General features: G+C 48.3%; 1 protein-coding gene across 2 annotated transcripts; it reads right to left on the bottom strand.

The window, feature by feature from the left end:
- Positions 1 to 385: 385 nt before the first annotated feature.
- Positions 386 to 18427, bottom strand: LOC139177169 (SIGLEC family-like protein 1). Of its 2 annotated transcripts, XR_011561651.1 has the most exons (10): positions 18306 to 18427; positions 17202 to 17284; positions 12008 to 12125; positions 9006 to 9419; positions 7775 to 8080; positions 7142 to 7426; positions 6706 to 6808; positions 3600 to 3739; positions 2090 to 2737; positions 386 to 1068 (listed from the first exon to the last, which is right to left on the bottom strand). XR_011561651.1 is itself a non-coding variant. In XM_070771518.1 (9 exons), exons 5-9 carry the CDS (start codon positions 7794 to 7796, stop codon positions 2733 to 2735), a joined length of 555 nt encoding a protein of 184 aa, XP_070627619.1. In that variant the 5' UTR covers positions 7797 to 8080; positions 9006 to 9419; positions 12008 to 12125; positions 17202 to 17284; positions 18306 to 18427; the 3' UTR covers positions 386 to 2732. The 2 variants fall into 2 exon arrangements, 1 of the variants encoding a protein (XP_070627619.1); XM_070771518.1 differs by having other exon boundaries at positions 386 to 2737.
- Positions 18428 to 21067: the final 2640 nt, after the last annotated feature.

Here is a 21067-nt window from a genome sequence, read left to right as displayed (position 1 = left end):
CTTCGTGGCCCCCAACCCCATGAACTTCATGACTACACTTCAAGCTTCTAATTTTTTTTTTTAAACATTTATTTGGCTGCTCAGGGTCTTAGTTGCACCATGTGGGATCTAGTTTCCTGACCGGGGACTGAACCTGGTCCCCCTGCATTGGGAGCGTGGAGTCCTAGCCACTGGACCACCAGAGCAGTCCAAGCACTTGATTCTCATCCTGGTTCAGAGAGGCTGTGCCTGGCCCCATGGCACGCAGCATGGGATTGGAGCCCTATCTGTCTGACCCCTTAGCATCCTCTCGTGTCTCTCCCTTGACTCTGGAGGAAGAGGTCCACCTTGTAACCTCTTCTTGGAAGATGATCCACTTTCTAACCTTGTCTTGATTCATGGAACTGCTACGGCCCTCCTCACCATGCCACCCACCCATGGGAACATCCCACTTTTCCTGAACTTATCTCCATGTCTCCACAATGCCCTACTGGTGGGGTATGGGGTCTGTGAAGTCCAACTCAAGGGTGTTGCCACATGTGTTCTTACGATGAGAAAAACAACTTTTGAGGAAAACAATTTTATTTTCCCCAGCTGCCGCTTGGCCATTTTACAGTATGATAACCCTGCTCACATCCGGAGTCTGAACATTAGATAAGGACTTGAGTGTAGGCTGCTCGCTGTAAGTTCACGCTTTGTTTTTCCCTGGACACCTTTTAAAATAACCACATAGAGTCGGGCCAGAACCAGTTAGTGACCTAGTGACCTGGCCCCAATCGCCTTGGGAGTAATAGGCGCTCCTACCTTGCCATCTGGGGCTTGCAGGTGCCCTGGGACAGGGACTGCCCCTCCCAGCTCAACCGCACCGCCTCAAGTTTTGGATCTGTAAGTTACCATAAATCCCGAGTCGCTACTCACTGTGTGCCGGTGATACTGAAACCGCCCCTTCCCCAAAGTGGGAGCTGGATGCTGAGCCAGCCGCCTGCCAGCCCCACGCGCTTCTGTGGCTCCTGCCTCTTCATTCAGCAGGTTAGAAGCTGTATATGCTCAGCGCAATACCCCAGCTCTGGCTTCTGCACCCTGTTGTTCCTGGAGGGTGGGCGGAGTCAGCCAGGCCTCAGCCCCTCTTGATTCTCCCAAGAGTGGGTTGGGGGAAGGTGGAGGTCTGTGTGCAGGGAGCCTCACCCAGGCCCAGGCGGTGGCACTTTGCCTGGCTCATTTCTCCCTGTCAACTGCCCCCTGCCAAGACACATTGCTTGCCTTGCCCTGGCTGGAGTGCACCAGCCCCCAGCACCTCCCATTTACGATGATCCTATGGCTTCCCATGCCTGGAGAGCCATCACCTCTTTCAGGTCCAGTGGCAGGACCTGGATCTGACCCATCTCTGTGTCCCCACTCCAGGGCCTGGCACATAGGAGGCCTCCAGGGACGTTTGCGGAAGAACGAGTGAATGACCTCCTGGATCTCCACCGGAAGCCCGTCCTCATCCCACCAGCCCTGAGCTTCTTCCTGGCGCCTGGGGCTTCTGTTTGCGCTTGGCAGGCATTGGCATTCTGGGGGCAGGCGGTGGGTTTAGAGAAAGGAGTCCCACCCCTCCACGTCTGTGCTTCTGATCAAATTGACAAATGAGAGTCCCACGTATGGCTTCTCTTGGGCCTGCATTGTTTGTTTGTTTGTTTTTTTAATCTATTTATTTATATTTAATTTTATTAATGATTATTATTTGGTCGAGTAGCATGTGAGATCTTAGTTCCCTGAGGAGGGATCAAACCAGTGCCCCTGGCAGTGGAAGCCCAGAATCTTAACCATTGAACAGCCAGGGAAGTCCCCACGCTGGTTTTTTGACTACTAACATGTTTGAATCCAGAATCCAGAAATGTCTCTCTGAAACCTGGATCTCTGGATTCCTCTGGGGGGAAAAAATCAGGAGATCTGGCGATAGAGATGTCATTCCTGCTCTGTGTGGGAGGACGGGGGGAGGCATGGGGGAGAGACGTCTGCTGCAAGGCGCCCCTTTTGGCGGAGGGCACCGGCTTGCCTGCCCGCCGCGTGCCCCCTCCTCCCCGCCCCCCTGCAGGGCCCCAGGCACTGGTTTTGTTGGTTTTGTTACCTGTCTGGTTCTTGCAGCCTTGAGTTTGCCACCTCTGCACTGGAGCCTCGTTAGCTCAGGAGAAAGTGACCAGGGGCTTGGACAGCTGCTCCGGAGCCCCAGGGCCCTGGGACCCAGGCGTCCTGATCAGGGCACGGTCTTGCTGTGTGGCCTGGGGAGCTGTGAGTCTCAGTTTCCTCGTTTGCCATGTAGGGGGTGGGGAGGATCCCCAGTGTCCCTGCAGACAGAGACCTTTAGGGTCTCACTTCTGCGGGTCTGTGTCTCTGCAGAATGCTGGGGCTGGACTTGGTTGCAGTGGTCACTGTCAGTCCGGTTCACGGGGCGGCATGTGGTCACTGCCACAGTAACGGTCCAGGGCTCCAGTGTTTCTCCTGTGCTCCTGGGTGCCCCCTGGGTGACAGAGGCTGGCCCAGACCTCGCTCCTCCAGGGCAGGGAGAAGGCTTGTCCCCAGGGCCTGACAGGAGGCCTCGGGTATGTCTGTCCAGTGAACGCGAATACGGAGCGTGACCTCTGCTCACAGGACCTGAGATGCAGCCGCTGTTCCTGCCCTGTGGCTGCTGGGTCTTGGCAGCAGTGAGCCATGGTCTTCATCTGCCCTGGAGTTTGTGTATCCTCGGTCTTCTTCTTTCTCTCTCACGAGCCCTAGACTGTGTGAGACCCAGATCCTGGGGTCCTTCTGCTGTGGGCAAGCCCCTTTCCCTCTCAAGGTCTCCCGCAAACAGAGGGACCCAACTGGCTCCTTGAAGCCTCCTTCACTGGCTGAACTGTGTCCCTTCTCCCCACCCCGATCGGTATGTTGAAGCACTAACCCTCAGCGCCTCAGAGTTGCTTTTGGAGACAGGGCCTTTAAAGAGATAATTAAGGTAAAATGAGGCCACATGGGTGGGCCCTCGTCCAGTAGGACTGGTGTCCTCATTAAGAGGAGATTAGGACACAGACATACACAGAGAGATGGCCACGTGAGGACGCAGCGGGGAGGATGGCTGTCTGCAAGCCAGAAGAGAGACCTCAGGAGGACTCAGCTCTGCCCACGCCTTGATCTTGGACTCGTAGTTTCCCGGATGGTGTAAAAAAATTTTCTATTGTTTAAGCTCACCAGGCTGTGGTGCTTTGTTCTGGCCGTGCAAGCAGGCTCACACCCCCCTTCTAGATTTTACTGTCCTTTCCTGGCAGGGCGGTGGCTGCTAGTGGGTGAGCCTGCTTCCTCCACGGGTCTGGGGCTGGGCTGGCACCCTCCAGGGTCATCACCATCTGTGGCACAGGGGGCTCAGCTGCTGGAAGGGGACCTCGGCTTGAAGAAGCAGACAGATGCTCAGACAAGGCTGAGCCCTGGTTCTCCCTGCTGGTGCCCACACGTCAAAATGAGCTGGCCTGTTCTTCCTGAGTGTAGACCCTCTGGGCTCCAGTGCTAGTGATGTGGTTTCCAACTCCAGGGGTCCTGGAAGTCCTCCTTTCTAACCATCACCCTCCGGGGGCCTCCGAGTGCAGCAGCCCAGCCCAGGGACTTACCTGCTACAGAAGCAGGTGAGGGCTCAGCTGCAGACTCCTGGGGTGTTTTTGGCTCCTCCAGCAGCTCTGGTTTCTCGGGGATCAGGGCCTCGCTGGCCTTAGGAATGTGACTCTCCTCCCACCACTTAAGCATCTTCATTCTAAGGCAGTGAGCCCCACGGTTAATGCTGTGCTGAGTACCCAATGGTTCCCAGAAGGAGGCCTGGGCTGGGGTTAGAGGACCATGTTTCCCTCTGTTTGCTGGTTCTGTGACCGGCACTCTCCTCCCCTCGTCAAATGGGGATACAAGTTCCTATTTGCTTAGCCTGGACCCTCTTACCAGCCTTCTTGATGGGCTCTTTCCCTCCAGCCCCCTTGCCTCCCCTGCCTCTCCCCTCCATCACCCTTCCACAGCACCTTGCCTGCAAAGACCAAAACCTAGATCAATGCCACCATCTACTTTTTCTTTCCTATGATCACTGCTGGGAGGAAATATCACAGGGCAATGGCGCCTGGTGCCAATAACAATGAAGAGTCTCCAGTCATCGCTGGGCCTTTGCAGCTGCTTACCAAGTGTTTTCCTTGTCCTTGTACAGACCCCAAGTATTCTTCTCAACGGCTGTTCTAACCACACCTAACACCATCACTCCTCTGAATTCTCTACCCCGCTCCCCGTTCCTGCTTCCACCCACATCATTTCCAGCAGATGGCTTTGCGGTATTCCTTCTCTCTAACAAGGAGCCAGTGGGTAGAAGGCAATCACAAATGGCTACCCAATCAAAATGTCACCTCAAGATGAACAAGAAAAAGAAGGGCTGCTCTTGGGTCTCAAGAGTAAGGATAACTGGTTGGCTTAGACAGTGTCATTTCAGTGGCGTGGCGCTGGAGAGCAGATTGAAGTGGACTGAAGAATGTAGGAGTGATGTGAATCAGGAAGTGGGCGTAAGCTAGTCTCTCTCTCTCAAAAAAAGAAAAACACTGGATGGTCCATAGAAGGAGTTTGTGGGGCTGAGGTCGGAGGGATTTGGACACGCTTATATAACTCAGAGAAAGAGCCAACGAAGGAAGAGTGATTGAGCGTTTGAGAGACAGAAGGCATGATCAATGGAGTGTGCAGGAGATGGATTCCCAAGGCGGAGGAGGCAGGGCTAACCCTGGACAAGAAGAGAGATGCCTTTCTCTGAAAAAGGCGAGGAGTAAATCATCGGTGCCGATGGTAATAACGCCGCAGGTTTGGGGAGTTGCTTTTTTCCTCTGAAGTTAGGGAAAGCCTTATTGCTAAGAGTGAGAAGGGAGGAGATAGGAAACTTAGGAGGGGGAAGGAAATCCTTTGTAGTACTGACAAAGAAAGGGCTGACTCAGGTAGGCTGAGGGATTTCTGGGCCGTACTGATGCTCCCTCCCGAGGGATAAGGAGATACTGAAGGGGCAGGGTTCCCTTAGTATCTTACTTGTGCATGTTGCTCTAACCTAGCACGTGTTTACTTTACTTACACAATACAGGAGACAGGGTAAGAGGGGGAAAAAAGAGAGAAAGAGGTTTAACACATATTAAATGAGAACACTGGGACTGCCCTGGTGGTCCAGTGGTTAAGAATCTGCTCTGCAATGCAGGGGATGCAGATTCAATGCCTGACGCGGGAACATAAGATCCTACATGCTGCAGAGAAATTTAGCCCATATCCTGTAACTGCTGAGCCCGAGCCAGTAGCTTCTACGGAGAGTTTGTACGCCTCAATAAAAGACCCTGCATGCTGCAACGAAGACCCGACACCGCCAGATAAATAAATAAATATGTATATATTTAAAACCCCCCAAACAAAATGAGAACCCCAATCTGAAAGGAAATGGCAGAAGCAATCTGTGAAAGAGGTTTGAGAATTTTCCAGAATTGATAAAAGACACCAAAGCAAACTCGTACTGCAAGGAGATCGAACCAGTCAATCCTAAGGGTAATCAAGCCTGACTATTCCTTGGAAGGACTGAAATGCTGAAGCTGAGGCTTCAATAGTTAGGCCACCTGACCCGAAGAGCCAACTCACTGGAAAAGACCCTGGTGCTGGGAAAAATTGAAAGCAAAAGGAGAAAGGGGCAGCAGAGGATGAGATGGTTAGATAGCATCGAAAAGAGCTGGACATGATTTAGCCACTGAACAACAACATGAAAACCCCAGAGTTCCCAAAAATTAACTTTTATATTCAGCATCAGCATTTTATATTTAACATGTTTGGTTGCCTTATGACCATCAGAATTTTTTTATGCCCACCTGTCTTTAGTTTGCTTTCTGATATTTGTGGCTTGCCTCAGCACACACACACACACACACACACACACACACACATATAAATATAATTATCATTTAGTCGCTCAGTCGTGTCTGACTCTTTTGTGACCCCATGGACTGTAGCCCACCAGGCTCCTCTGTCCATGGGATTTCCCAGGCAAGAATATTGGAGTGGTTGCCATTTCCTTCTCCAGGGGATCTTCCCGACCCAGGGATCAAATCAAATTCTTTACCACTGAGCCACCTGGGAAGCCCATACGGATATATACCTGTACAATATATTGTATTTATATAAATGCTGCATTCAACAAGTGTAGAATGCATATTCTATTCAAGTCCACATGGAATATTTATTTATAAACACTAAACAAAAATTCTGCCACAAAGCAATAAAGAACTAAAATCATGCATAGCATATTCTTTGAACTTACTGGATTTCAATAGAACTAAAGAAAAGAGGATTTAGAAAATATTGGTGTGTCTTTAAAAAAAAAAAAACCTCATGGGTGAAAAAAAATCTTAACAGAAATTAGAGGTATTTAACTAAATTATAATAAAAGACTTTATATTAAAATTTGTGAGATGCAACTAAAGTCATGCATAGAGGGAAATTTATAGCCTTTAAATGGAAAACAGGAAAAGAAGATGGCTGATGTAAGAGTCTGTATCAAGAGGGAAGATGAAGCTGAAAGAATCATAAGGAAGGAAATAAATGTAGTGCTTTACATGTAGTAAAGTGGTACTACAAGTACTACAAATGTGCTTTACTGTAAAGCACACTTACATAAGTAAACATAGCAGACTTTGGGGAGAGCTTGCTGGTGGGTTTTAATTTGATACTCACACAAGGAGGACAAGGAAGAAGAGGAAGAGTACTGTCGCAATGGATCCATACACAACGCCCTGGATCAGCCCTTTCAGCAGCGCATTAGAAACTGAATTCTTATCTGGAATCAAAGAGAAGTGAGAGTAATTTTTCTCCTACCGCTAAAAGGTCTGAGCCTTACTCTTTCCGCTGGCTCTGTGAAAAAAGTTCAGTTGTGTCTGACTCTTTGCGACCCCATGGACTGTAGCCCGCCAGGGTCCTCTGTCAATGGGATTCTCCAGGCAAGAATACTGGAGTGGGTTGCCATTTCCTTCTCCAGGGGACCTTCCCGACCCGGGAATCGAACCTGGGCAGATTCTTTACCATCTGAGCCACCAGAGAAGTCCCGTACCCGACCTCGTTCTGGTCCACGTGTTGTCGTTCTAGCCCAGTCACCAGACTCCTGCACACTTACCAGGCGGTATCAGGAAGATGCTTGAGGTATGGATTCCGTGTTGGTTCCGCCCCTCACAGTGGAGGCCCCTGACTATTTCTGGCTCCCCGAGGAGGCTGATGGTGCTGTTGGCCCAAGGGGCAGCTATGTTGGATGTCACCTGGAAGTTCTTATGCATGCTGTTCAGATCCACAGGATCACCTCCCATCAACCACCGCACGGAGGGCATGGGGCTCCCACGGAAGGAACAGCTGCACTGCAGAGTCTTCTCCAAGGAACAAGAAAAGTAGAGCAGCCTGGCCGGTGCTGCGGGGAAGGAGGGCAGGGAGTCGGCGCGCATCGTGACTCCGTCTCCGCCTCCTCCAGGACTCAGCCCTCTCCTTGTCTGTGACTCCCATGGGGCTCCAGAAAGGCTTTCTGGAAGCCCAGGAAGCCCCGAGGGGCTGCGACTCAGAATAGTTCCCCTTTGATCCTCTTTCCTCATCCGCTTCACACCCGAGCTCAGCGCTTACTCTGGCCTTACAGCCCCAGAAGCTAGGAGGAGGTGTGAGTGCTCCCCACACCGCTCCTGTCCCCCAGCCCAGGACTCGCGTCTTTCTCTTGGGTCCGCGTCCCTCCCAGACTCAGAATCGTCCCTCGCCCACCAGCACTCACAGGCCACCTGGAGCCTGACCATGCTACTTCCGGGCAGGTGAGCCGGGGAGAAGTTCAGATGGCGTCTGAGGGTGGTTGGCGGTCCTTAGGTTTCAGGGTGAAGCGCAGCACAACGGAGGAGGAGGGCGGGGAGGAGGAGTTGCCGGAGCCGTCTGTGGTCTGTGCCGGCGGACACGTTAGGCCCTTTCCACGAGACGAAGAGGGCTTTGGTTTCTTTACAGGTGCCTTTGAAGCTACAGACCAAGGTCGCAGATCCCCCAGCTGCCGGAGTCCCTGGGACGTGGAGCTCTGGTTTCTGGGTCAGATCTGGAGGAGAGAGAGACAGGTTGGACCCCAAACTTGGAGACAAGGGGCCCTCGTGGACACCTCAGTGATGTGCAGTGTTCCAGGTGGCCAAGCGCTTTCCTACCCATTAGCCGATGTGGTGAAAAGTGAAAGTTGCTCAGTCGTGTCTGACTCCTTGCCACCTCCATGGACCGTAGCCTGCCAGGCTCCTCTGGGATTTCCCAGGCAAGAATACTGGAGTGGATAGCCATTCCCTTCTCCTGGGGATCTTCCCGAACTAAGGGTCGAACCCAGGTCTCCTGCACTGCGGGCAGATTCTTTACTATCTGGGCCACCAGGGAAGCTGATTTGGTTCTGTTCCCCTAATCTGACAACCCCCTAGAAGCTGGGGTTGTGATTACTGGGTGGCTTTTCGTAAGTTTATTTCCCTTCTCTACACGGAAGGGGCACACCTCAGTGTCTAGGTGAGCAAACTGAAGAGAGTTGCTTCAGGTGGCAGAGTTTGAACCAGAACCCTGACTTTTCAAGACTAAGGATGAGCGAATTTTCTGAGAATCTACATTGTCTCTGAGAAGAGCCCGGCATGCTGTAGTCTATGGGGTTGCAAAGACTCGGACACAACTTAGCAACTGAGCAACAACACCATGATTCTCTACCTGTCTCCCAGCCTAGATTTTTTCGGGTCAGCTCCTACTCTGTCTCCTCCTGGCTAATCCATCTCTCCCCTTAGGCTCTGCACCTTCCATGATGATCTGTGATAATTTATGCCTCCAACTCTTACTGGCTAGATGCTATGGGCAAGTCACTAACCCCCGTTTTGCCATTCCTATTTGGGGAGCAGAAGGTCTTATCAGTTGTGTCTGTCACGTTGTATTATGGTTGTAAGAATGAAATACCCACGGTTTTGTAAAGCCCGGCACCAGGTGAAACAAAACCACACACTAACCAGAGTGCAGTCTGGAGTTCCTTCTTTCTAAGCCATCCACTGCACGAGACTGAATTTCACCTGAGACCAAGAGTTCGATACTGTCCCTCAGGAAAGCACTCCTGCGTCCTCCTAGATTGGCACAGAGTGAATATGTCCTATTATCTCTTTTGAGTATGTTGTGGATCAGGTGGGTACATTCTGGCTCTTCAAGATTCCAAACAGTGTGAGGTGTGTCCTGGGTGTTATTATCGAGGGCAGCACTGCGTTGATTTGTAGCTACAGAGGAGCTGATACTTTTACTGAGCGGGGCGCCCAGGGTCGTGGAGCTGCTTGGGGATTCTTCAGGAAATTCAAATACGCAAGAGACGGCAGAGCACCAGCTCTCTTCCACCGATATCTTCTCGACTTCCAACGACATGTGAGAAATTAACCCTGTGTGGAGAGATTCAAGTTGAAAAATAGACTCATCTCATCCACTAGTTCTGGGGAAGGAAACGGCAACCCACTCCAGTATTCTTGCCTGGAGAATCCCATGGACATGGGATTGCAAAGAGTTGGACCCAGCTGAGCAACTTCACCACCCACTGGTATCCTGTGCATGCTAAGTTGCTTTAGTCATGTCCAGCTCTTTGCGACCCCATGGACTGTAGCCCACCAGTCTCCTCTGTTCATGGGATTTCCCAGGCAAGGATACTGGAGTGGGTTGCCATGCCCCTCTCCAGGGGATCTTCTCCATCCAGGGATCAAACCCATGTCTCCTGCATTGGCAGGCAGATTTTTTACCACTAGCGCCACCTGGGAAACCCTTCTAGTATCCTACCTGTGCATTAAAGGATCAATCTTATCCTAGGAAGGCTTTGCTCTTGCCCAGCTTCTGCGAGGAAAGCGCTGAGCTCTGGTAATGTTCTGTCTGGTGATGACCAGTGTCTTGGTTTACTTGGGGCCTGGGGCCACACCAGACAGTTATGCTAACAGAGTGATTTACAAGGGAGCCTTGGGCTATGCAGAATCAATTTGACCTCTGGCGGGGCTGGAGATGAAGGTCAGCCAAGGGGATGGTCAGCCATGCTTACATGCTGAGCCCCAGTAAAACCCCTGGACACCAAGTCTCGGTGTTTCCGTGCTTGGAAATAGCCTGCTTGTTGCCACACTTGGAACAACAAGGAGAAGACAACTGGAAGCTGGCTCCTGGTCCGTCCTACATCCTGCCCTCTGCCGATTTTTACATTTTTTTAATTAGGTTTTTTTTTTTTTTTTGGCTGCTTGGCATGTGGGATCCTAGTTCCCTGACCAGGGATCGAACTCTCGCTCCCTGAAAAGGAAGCTCAGACTCTCAGCCACTCTTAGCCAGGGAAGTCCCCACCTCTGATTTTAATCTCTGTCCTTTTGCTATAATAAGCTGTAACCATGAATATAACAGTTATGCTGAATTCTGCAAGACCTTGTGAGTTATTGAGCCTGAGGGTGGTCTTGGGGATCTTGTACCATCCCAATCTAGTCTGCTGTGTTTAAAATTTCTCTTCTTTTTGGTAGCAACTGTATCTCGTATCCTTGGTCACATCGCATCATTTCAATATATTGGTTTCTTGATTAGAAAAGAGGGTAAAATAATACCAAATGCTGCAACATTGTGAGAATTAAAGACATTAGCTACAGAGGCACGTGGCACTCCTCTGTAGTCATAATTGCAGGCTATAATGTAGCCATTGACTCTCTGAACAATTACTTCTTCTCCTTTCTTCTCTGTTTCCTAGGTGACTGCTCTGTCATGTACAAAATGGATGGACTGGTAAACATCACGGTTCTTGAGACCACTTCTAGTAATGACATCTAAAATGATGGTAGTAATGCCAACCTGTGTAAGTTTCTCTGTTTTTTTTTTTTTTTTCGGCTGCTGTTTTTTGTGTGTGTGTGGGTTGTGGGATCTTAGTTCCTGGACCAGGGACGGAACCCATGACCCCTGCAGTGGGAGCCTAAAGTCCTAACCACTGGACCGCCAGGCAAGTCCCTCTGTGTAAGTTTTTATAGATTTCAAAATACCTTCACAGGAATCAGTTTAAGCCATTCTAGACTTCCCTGGTGGCTCAGATGGTAAAGCATCTGCCTGCAGTGCAGGAGACCTGGGTTCAGTTCCTGGGCCGGGAAGATCTCCTGGAGAAGGAAATGGCACCCCACTCCAGTATTCTTTCCTGGAAAAACCCATGGATGAAGGAGTCTGGTAGGCTACAGTCCATGGGGTCGCAGAGTCGGACGCAACTGAACAACTTCACTTATATTAGTTTTACTACTCCCCTAGACATATGAGGAAACTGAGGCTCCAGAGAGAGTAAGGGCCCTGCCTGAGGTTATAGAATAGAAGCCTCAGGCCTGGACCCAGGCTTTCTACTTGCAAAGTCCAGTCTCCAGGTCAGGGGATCTTGACCCACTGGGCCGCCATGCTTTCCTCTCCTCTAAGATTAGACTTAATGACACCCACCAAACAGCTGATGATGTTGACAGAACAGATGTGGATACATTTCTCATTTGGGTTCTAGAGTTACTGGGGCACACCATTAAAATGAAAGTAGGCGGGACTTCCGTGGTGGTCCAGTGGTTAAGAGTCTGTGCAGGGGGTGCTGGTTCAATCCCTGGTCAGGGAAATAAGATTCCACATGCTGCATGGCAAAAAAAAAAAAAAAGGAACTAGGAGTCAGTAAATGTGGACGCTCCATTAGTTAAATTTCTAGTGACTTGGGACCAGTTGCTTAGTCTCTCAAAGCCTGTTTCCTCACCTATGAATTGGGGATTATAATTCGTCAGGGTAGAGAAAATGGAACACGTGGTGAGTCACAGTGGCAACCCCAGCATATGCACATGGAAGATGTCTGTTATGTATGATTTATTATGCAGTTAATTATTTAGGTCCTCACCTCTTCACCTTACCCCAGTCCAGCCCAGCTTCCACCACCCCCTGCCCACACCCACCCCAGCCCTTCCTGGGCTTTCTCAAACACCCCCACCCTGCCTCTCATTCCACTTACCCAGCCATAACAGTGGTGGTACCATCAACACCAACAGGATGGCATGGACAGGAGAGGTTCAGGACCTAACATGCTGCCAAATTTTGGCCTCAGGCCCACACCTCCCGGAGGGCAGGATCTGGAATGAATGAGGAGAGGGGCAGCAGTATAAATGCACTGTTTACTAGGGTCTCGCAAATCTGCAATCATCCTTGAGGTTTGTCCATTGTGTTAGGGGCCTCAGGGGACCAGAGGCTGGGGCTTCAAGGACAGGGACAGGGAAGGGCCCCCATGACTCTCTGTGGAGTCCCAAGACCACGTCCGCTTTCTTTTCTTTCCTCTGGTCTTCACTCCCTGTCCCTTAGCCCTTTAAAGGGTCTCACAGCCCAGACTGAAGAGCTTGGGCATTTTCCCAAGTCTATGGGGAAGTCATGGAAATCACGGAAAAGTTTTGAACCGTGGAGTAGGGGGCAGGTAAGGGAGTTATTACTATAAAGGTCTCTCTGGGGACTTCCCTGGTAGGGAATTCGCCTGCCAGTGCAGGGGACATGGGTTCGATTCCTGGTCTGGGAAGATTTCACATGCCTTGGAGCAAGTAAGCCTGTATTCCCCAACTACTGAGCCTGCATTCTAGGGCCCGTGTTCCCAACGCCTGTACTCCATAACAAGAGAAGTCACTACAGTGAGAAGCCTTCGCACCACAACGAAGAGTAGCCCCCTCTTGCTGCAACTAGAGAAAGTTTGCTCACAGCAGCAAAGACTCAGGGCAGCCAAAAATAAACAAGTAAATAAGGAACTCCTGGGAGCAGGCAAAAAAAAAAAAAAAAAGGTCTCTCTGGTCTTCACTGAGGACAAAGTAATAGCTCAAGAGAATGATGATGTGAGCTAAGCTGGCCCTGTGCCTACAGGGGATGGAGAGGATGGGGTGTATTTAAGAGATATTTCTGCCATAAAAGACATTCCTATGACTGGCAAGATAAATTCCAAACTCCCTTGCCTTGCATTCAGGCTGTCCGTGACTTGAGCTTGCACTTGCCCTTTCTCTGCTGCCCACCTTCCCGTCACACTTTGCCAGCCCAAGAGCTATGTCTATGTATACAGCACACCTAGTCCATACAGCCCCACCTCTGGGTGTTTCCTTGGGCCGCTTCCCTTCTCATGGCATCCTCCTGCAACTCTCCTCTCTGCCCATGTAACTTCCTCCTGGGAGCCTTCCTGGATCCCCACAAGCACAAAAAAGTCTCCATTTTCAGACTTCAGCACCTGCATATATTCACCTCTTTTAGGGGAATGTCTCAGGCAGAACCCCAGAGTTGCCTGCTCTCTACCCTCCTGGAAAGGCTAGAGATCTCTTCAACAAAATCAGAGATACCAAGGGAACTTTCCATGCAAAGATGAGCACAATAAAGGACAGAAATTACATAGACCTAACAGAAGCAGATGATATTAAGAAGAGGTGGCAAGAATACACAGAAGAAGAACCATACAAAAAAAGATCTTCATGACCCAGATAACCACGATGGTGTGATCACTCACCTAGAGCCAGACATCCTGGACTGTGAAGTCAAGTGGACCTTAGGACGCATCACTAGGAACAAAGCTAGTGGAGGTGATGGAATTCCAGCTGCACTATTTCAAATCCTAAAAGATGATGCTATAAAAGTGCTGCACTCAATATGCCAGCAAATTTGGAAAGGTCAGCAGTGGCCACAGGACTGGAAAAGGTCAGTTTTTATTCCAATCACAAAGGTAATGCCAAAGAATGTTCAAACTACTGCACAATTGCACTCATCTCACACGCTAGCAAAGTAATGCACAAAATTCTCCAAGCCAGGCTTCAACAGCATGTGAACCGAGAACCTCCAGATATTCAAGCTGGATTTAGAGAAGGCAGAAGAACCAGAGATCAAATTGCCAACATCTGCTTGATCATAGAAAAAGCAAGAGAGTTCCAGAAAAATATCTACTTTTGCTTTATTGACTATGCCAAAGCCTTTGACTGTGTGGATCACAACAAACTGTGGAAAATTCTGAAAGAGATGGAAATACCAGACAGTCTGACCTGCCTCCTGAGAAATCTGTATGTAGGTCAAGAAGCAACAGTTAGAACTGGACATGGACCAACAGACTGGTTCCAAATAGGGAAAGGAGTACGTCAAGGCTGTTTAATGTCACCCTGCTTATTTAACTTATATGCAGAGTACATCAAGCAAAATGCTGGGCTGGATGAAGCACAAGCTGGAATCAAGATTGCTGGGAGAAATATCAGCAACCTCAGATATGCAGATGACACCACCCTTCTGGCAGAAAATGAAGAGGAACTAAAGAGCTTCTTGATGAAAGTGAAAGAGGAGAGTGAAAAAGTTGGCTTAAAACTCAACATTAAGAAAACTAAGATCATAGCATCCAGTCCCATCACTTCATGGCAAATAGATGGGGAAACAGTGGAAACAGTGGCTGACTTTATTTTTTTCGGCGCCAGAATCACTGCAGATGGTGACGGCAGCCATGAAATTAAAAGATGTTTGCTCTGTGGCAGAAAAACTATGACCAACCTAGACAGCATATTAACAAGCAGAGACATTACTTTACCAACAAATGTCCATCTAGTCAAAGCTATGATTTTTCCAGTAGTCATGTATGGATGTGAGAGTTGCACTATAAAGAAAGCTGAGTACTGAAGAATTGATGCTTTTGAACTGTGGTGATGGAGAAGACTCTTGAGAGTCCCTTGGACTGCAAGAAGATCCAACCAGTCCATTCTAAAGAAAATCACTCCTGTATATTCATTGGAAGGACTGATGTTGAAGCTGAAACTACAATACTTTGGCCACCTGATATGAAGAACTGACTCATTGGAAAAGCCCCTGATGCTGGGAAAGATTGAAGGTGGGAGGAGTAGGGGACAACCGAGGATGAGATGGTTGGATGGCATCACCGACTCAATGGGCATGTGTTTGAGTAAACTCTGGGAGTTGGCGATGGACAGGGAGGTCTGGCGTGCTGCAGTCCATGGGGTCACAAAGAGTCGGACATGACTGAGTGAACTAAACTGAACTGACTGACCCTCCTGTATGTTTTTGTTTTATTTTAAATTTTTATTTATTTTTGGCTGTGTTGGATTTTCACTGCTGAGCGTGGGCTTTCTCTAGTTACGGTGTGCAGGCTTCTCATTGCAGAGGCTCTTCTTGTTGCAAAGCACAGGCTCTAGAGTACAGGGGCTCAGGAGTTGCGATGTACAGGCTTAGTTGCCCCGTGGCATGTGGGATCTTCCTGGACCAGGGATCGAATCTGCGTCCCCTACCTTGGCAGGCGGATTCTTAACCAGTGGGTTACTAGGGAAGTCCTATATGTTTTTACTCTTTCAGATTTGTTATGATGGTGAAGTTAACAGTTCAAAAATAAAAACACTTATTTCCCTTCCTCCTTCTAGGGCTGGTCATGTGATATAGTTCTGGCCAATGAACCAAGAACAAGAAAAACGCTATTGAGTTATTATCACCAAATAGAAGCCTATTCAGCATTTATCCCATTTTTTTTTTTTTTGCCATCACAGTTGAACTCTGAAGTTCTGCTTTTTGCATATAATATTAACTAATGAAATTTGAGAGCCTGGTTTTAAAAAAACACAAGTATTCATGATAAGGGAAACATAGGATAGAATTTAAGATGTCCTAGTCCCCTGCAGCTATAAATCAAAAGATATTGTGTTATAAGAGGGTTCAAGGAGTCTGATTTGATATTGTGCAAAACTGAGGATGCTTATAAGAACATAATTTTTCTCCTCCACAATATACAGTTTCATATGAATATTCATGACTGTTACTGACTTGTTCTAGGCTGTTACAAATCCGCCCTTGGAAGAACAATTTAAATAAAGTGGTCTTATGAGACTCCAAAGACATTAGAAATTATTACATGACTTCTGAAAATGATATCCAAATAAAATGGAATTTGGGCCAGTTGTCTTACTTGATAATTTCTTGCTCTGGTAACAGTAGGTTGTAATTGACAACTCTGTTTTTTTAGATTGTGTACCTATCTGTAGGTACCTATCTGTACCTATCTGTACTCTCTTCTTCTCCCAAGTGGACAATGCAAAATAAAAACCATGGACTCTGTTGTTATATTTATTGTTAAGCAAATATTGTGAGAGAGTTGCCTGCTTGAAATACCAAACATCTGAGGCTATCTGCTGGAGACTTTTGGGAAGTTCTGGGTTTTTTATATTAGCGCCACTACTTTCTTCTCATTGCTTTTCTTCTTCTTTTCCCTTGGAATATAGATGAGATGCTGGAGGTGGAGCAGCCCCCTGGTAACCATGAGGAACCGTTATAGGTCAAAACCACAGACTGAGGATATTCTTGATGATAGCATAGGGATCCTGGTTCTCTGACAGCCTTGTGGCGCCACTACACCACCCTGCATAATTTACTACATGTTCTTCATTTGGTTACTGCTCTCAGTGGCAAACTGATGAAACACCCTACCAGGAAATCTATCCAAGAATGAGCTCCTTGAGGTAAGGCCCAACATCAGATACATCTTTGTGTCCTTCCCAGTGCTTAGAAAGGTTCCCTTCTGAAAAATATATTCCTTATTAGCCTTGAAATGTCTTTAGGATCTGTGCTTATAGCCACTCTTTCATTTCTGGTATTTATAATTTGTGTCTTCTCTCATTTTCTCAATTAGCTTATGTAAGCTCTATCAAGTTTACTGAGTTTTTGTTTTTTTAAAGACCAAGATTTTGGTTTTAACTGATTTTTCTGTATTGCTTCTCTCTTTTTAATTGAATTGATTTCTGCTTTCTCTTATTTCCTTCCTTCTGCTTGTTTCAGGTTTAATTTGCCCTCTTTCTCCTCTCCCTCCCCACCTTCCTCCTTCTTCTTTTCTTAAAGTGACAGTCCTTACCATGGATTTGAGGAGTTTTTCTCTAGTCTAAGCACAGCTTTAGTGGCATCTTACAGCTTTTAATATGTTTTAAAAATACATTCAATTCTAAATATTTTCTAATTTCTTTTGTGCCATGGATTGAATTGTGTTCCCAAGAAGATATGCTAAAGACTTATCCCTACATATCTGTGAATGTGACCTAATTTGAAATAAGGTCTTTGCAGGTTACCTGTGTAATCAGGTTAAGGGTGATTACACAACTACTGTCCAACACAACTAGTGTCCCTATAAGAAGAGGGAAATTTCAATGCAGCACACTCACCCAGGACACATGGATAAGGCCATGTGAAGATGAGGGCCAAGGAACTAGAAGGAACTCCAAGGATTGCCAGTCGTCACCATAAACTAAAAGAGAAGCAGGGAACAGATCCTCCCTCAGAAGGAAGCAACCCTGCCAGTACCCTGATCTTGGACATCTAGCCTCTAGAACTGTGTGAACGTGGGTTTTATTGACCAGCACATAATGATCCTTCAGGCTTGAAATTTCTGATCTTGTCCAAGTCTCATTCCCTTCCTTGGACTTTAGCGCCTCCATGGGTTGTCTCCACGGGCAACCTTTCTCCTCCCTCTAGACAATCATTTCCTTTTCCAAATTTACTTCCTTGTCAGGGGTGGGGAGAGTTCCAGCCTGGAGCTTCTTCAGCACAACACCATCTGGCTATTTCCTTGAAAACTGAGTATCCTCCTTGACCTTTGCTGAGTACATCAAGTGAAGGACTGACTTACAGAAACGCTGACTGGAGGACCTACTTTCCAGAGGGACGACTTGTTGATTTAACAGCCCACAAGGAGCCAGATGAACTGACAAATGGGATAACCTTGTACACAAAGACTGACTCTCGGGAAAACGACTAAGGTAGAGGAAGTCTTAGCTGTTCTATAACCAGTTCATCAGGCGGCCTGAAAGTTCCCAAGCCTCACCAACGCCCCATCACTGTCGAGGTCCCCCAGGGATTCCCACCCCACCTCCTCGTCCTCACCAAGCTCTGCTCGGCAGGAGTGCCAGGGAGCATGCAGGAGTCCATCCCGAGCCAGTGGGGCCTGATGATGCTTGTGAGAGAGGCTGGGACCCTGAGGAGCCGCGAAGGGGAACCGGGCGAGTCTCCACTGTCTGCGCCAGCCCCAAACAATTGAACAATCGTCCCTACTGGGCCCCTTGGGCTCCAGCGGCCCTTAGGAGAATCCTCTTTCTCAAGCAGGAGTTCTAGACCCCTGCTAGACCTTGAGACTCCAGGTCTAATCAGCTTTAAGGACACTCCTCCTTCAAGCCGGTACATGTGGACAAGGAGGTGATGGGCAGATTGGAACCCACTGATCAAGGATCAAAATGCCTAGTGTGCTTCCCTTAGGGTCAATCAGAAGTCACCTTGGTACCCTCTTGTTTCCTGTCCTGTAATCAAGGCCTCTATCGTGACAAAGCAAGACCCAGATTTCCAGTTTCAGGCCCAAACTCGTCACTGACCTATTCCTGTAATAGGGGCACATCTGGTATGCCAGCCGTTAAATACGACCGTAGCGGTCCTGCTCAGCCATTGGTCCTCATTGCAACAAGCCACGCCCCCAAGTGAGCAACCCGCCTAGCCATTGGTTGGAGCTGCAGTGGGCCCCTCCCCCAAGCCAGCAACTGTTAGCAACCGTTAGTGAGCCACCGGTTAGGGGTCCCTGTCAGTTTTGGTTGGAATTGGAGTGGCACCCTCCCCTTTCCCTGTACAGAAGGAACCTGGAATTCAGACTGATGGAAGATGTTTTTATCTGCCGCACTATCTGCCATCTTCTTGGTCTTATATCTCCCTGATTAAAGTCCTTAGTCCTTGCCCCAACAACTCCAGACTTGCTGGCCTGCTGTGTGGTGAGCAAAACAAGTTTGGGCTTGGTAATAATTCTGACCAAGCCACCCAAGAGTCTTGCTGCTGTGACCAGCGGCCCTGGTTGGGGAATTTTCAGGTAAGGTAAGGCCCTAGCAGCTGCCAGGAACACTTGCCCTGAGAATTTTCCTTTCAAAATTCCCTGAAGCAGCACCAGCTTGGCGGTTGAAGCAAGGAGTGGACATGTGGGAGTCGTCGGGCTCCATACAGTAGGGTAAGGGGCTTCGGTGTGTACAGCCGGGGATATTCTCCCTTCTCAATCCTGACTTTTCCTTAAGGGAAAAGCCAACTGGTTTTGCATTTGATTGGGGTGCTTTGCTGGAGATGGGAATTGTTGACCTCTCCTTGACTGGTGAACCGGTTGGTTTGCTTTTGTTTGCATTCATTCATGATGGAATCTGCTTGCCCTTTTGGTATTGGAGCATTTGCTGTGCTTTTTGTGTTCTGTTGTTTTCTTAACTTATAAATGTGGGGAAAATATCATCTGTCCCTAAAGAAAGCCCTTTGGGGGCATATATTTTTTTAAAAAATGGGCAAAATATAGCTGTGAGTCTGTGACTAAGAAGGACATGACATTCTATTGTAATAGTGTGTGGCCCCAGTATACACTAGGATCAAGAGAGTGATGACTCTTGAATGGCTCACTTCATTATTATACGATATTGCATTTAGAATTGTTTTGTGAAAGAACAAGTGAAAATGATGAGATTCCATATGCAGAAGCACTTACACTATTGTATCAGAAGGAAAAGAAGTCAGACAGCTGCTGCTTTATGATACAGAGGTTTGAAAGGAAAACCAGGGGAAAATCTGTTTTACAAGAGAAAGAGGAAGAAAGTGAGACTGAGGACACATTATTTCAAAACTTAAACTCCCCTCTGGCCAACTTGGCTCCTCCACTGCCTGAATAGACTGCACTGACAGTTGTTCCAACCACCCCCATGTTGCCAACATATTCATTCCTGTCAATACTTTCTGTTTCTCCTACTTATAGGGATCAGATAGAAGTTTCTATGTTAACCCTTGGGGCACAGGGGCCTGGTACTGTGTCATCATCTAAGACAGGACAGCGTACCCCACTTGGATAGGGAGCTACTTTCGTGTGTGCATGCTAATTCATTCAGTCATGTCTGATTCTTTGTGGCCCGAGGGACTGCTAGCCCACCAGACTCCTCTGTCCATGGGATTTCCTAGGCAAGAATACTGGAGTGGGTAGTCATTCCCTTCTCCAGGGGATCTTCCTGACCCAGGGATCAAACCCATATCTCCTGCGCAGATTCTTTACCTGCTGAGCCATTGAGGAAGCCCATTTGGACCTGGAGCCACTTCTAGAGCAGGGCAATTTCGCTTGCTGTGATATCCTGTAGGAGGTCTCAGTGCAAATGGTCAACCAGCTGAGTTTCTGTTCTCAACTTCAGATTTGTTTAATTGGGAAAACCATAACCCTGCTTATCGAGAGGACCCCCTCTGCATGACTGAACTTTTCACTTCTGTCTTTGCCACTCACCATCCCTCTTGGGCAGAATATGATACTTTTGGGGGAATGAAAGGAGGGTAGTCATTGACAGAGCTAGAGAGGAAGTGCACCAGCTCCATCTGGTGGATCCAGATGGAACTCCAGGAGCAAATCTGGTGGAAGTTCCCACTGCTGAGCCTGACTGGGATCCTAATAATGGAGAAAGGACGCACCTAGAGAAGGCAATGGCACCCGACTCCAGTACTCTTGCCTGGAAAATCCCATGGACAGAGGAGCCTGGTAGGCTGCAGACCATGGGGTCGTGAAGAGTTGGACACGACTGAGCGACTTCACTTTCACTTTTCCCTTTCATGCATTGGAGAAGGAAATGGCAACCCACTCCAGTGTTCTTGCCTGGAGAATCCCAGGGACGGCGGAGCCTGGTGGGCTGCCGTCTATGGGGTCGCACAGAGTTGGACACAACTGAAGCGACTTAGCAGCCTCAGCAGCAGAGCATTATAGAAAGTGTATCTTAGCAGGTCTTTGAAAAGGAGTACCCAGCCAAAAGAGCTTAGATAAAATTTAGGAGATACACCAAAACCCAATGATGATTCATCAGAGTTTCTAGAAAGAGAAACCACACTGATACAGGTCCTGAAGCCCCTGAAAATATGAGAATGGTAAACATGACTTTAATTAGGCCAAGCACCCCAGATATAAGAAGCAAATCGCAAAAGTTAAATGGTGCACTTGGAATGAACCCTTCGTAAGTAGTAGATGTTCCTTTTACAATGTTCAACAACAGGG

Source organism: Bos indicus, chromosome 18 (genome assembly GCF_029378745.1).
Source record: "Bos indicus isolate NIAB-ARS_2022 breed Sahiwal x Tharparkar chromosome 18, NIAB-ARS_B.indTharparkar_mat_pri_1.0, whole genome shotgun sequence".
Taxonomy (NCBI): Eukaryota; Metazoa; Chordata; class Mammalia; order Artiodactyla; family Bovidae; genus Bos; species Bos indicus.
This window is presented reverse-complemented; position numbering and strand designations above follow the sequence as displayed.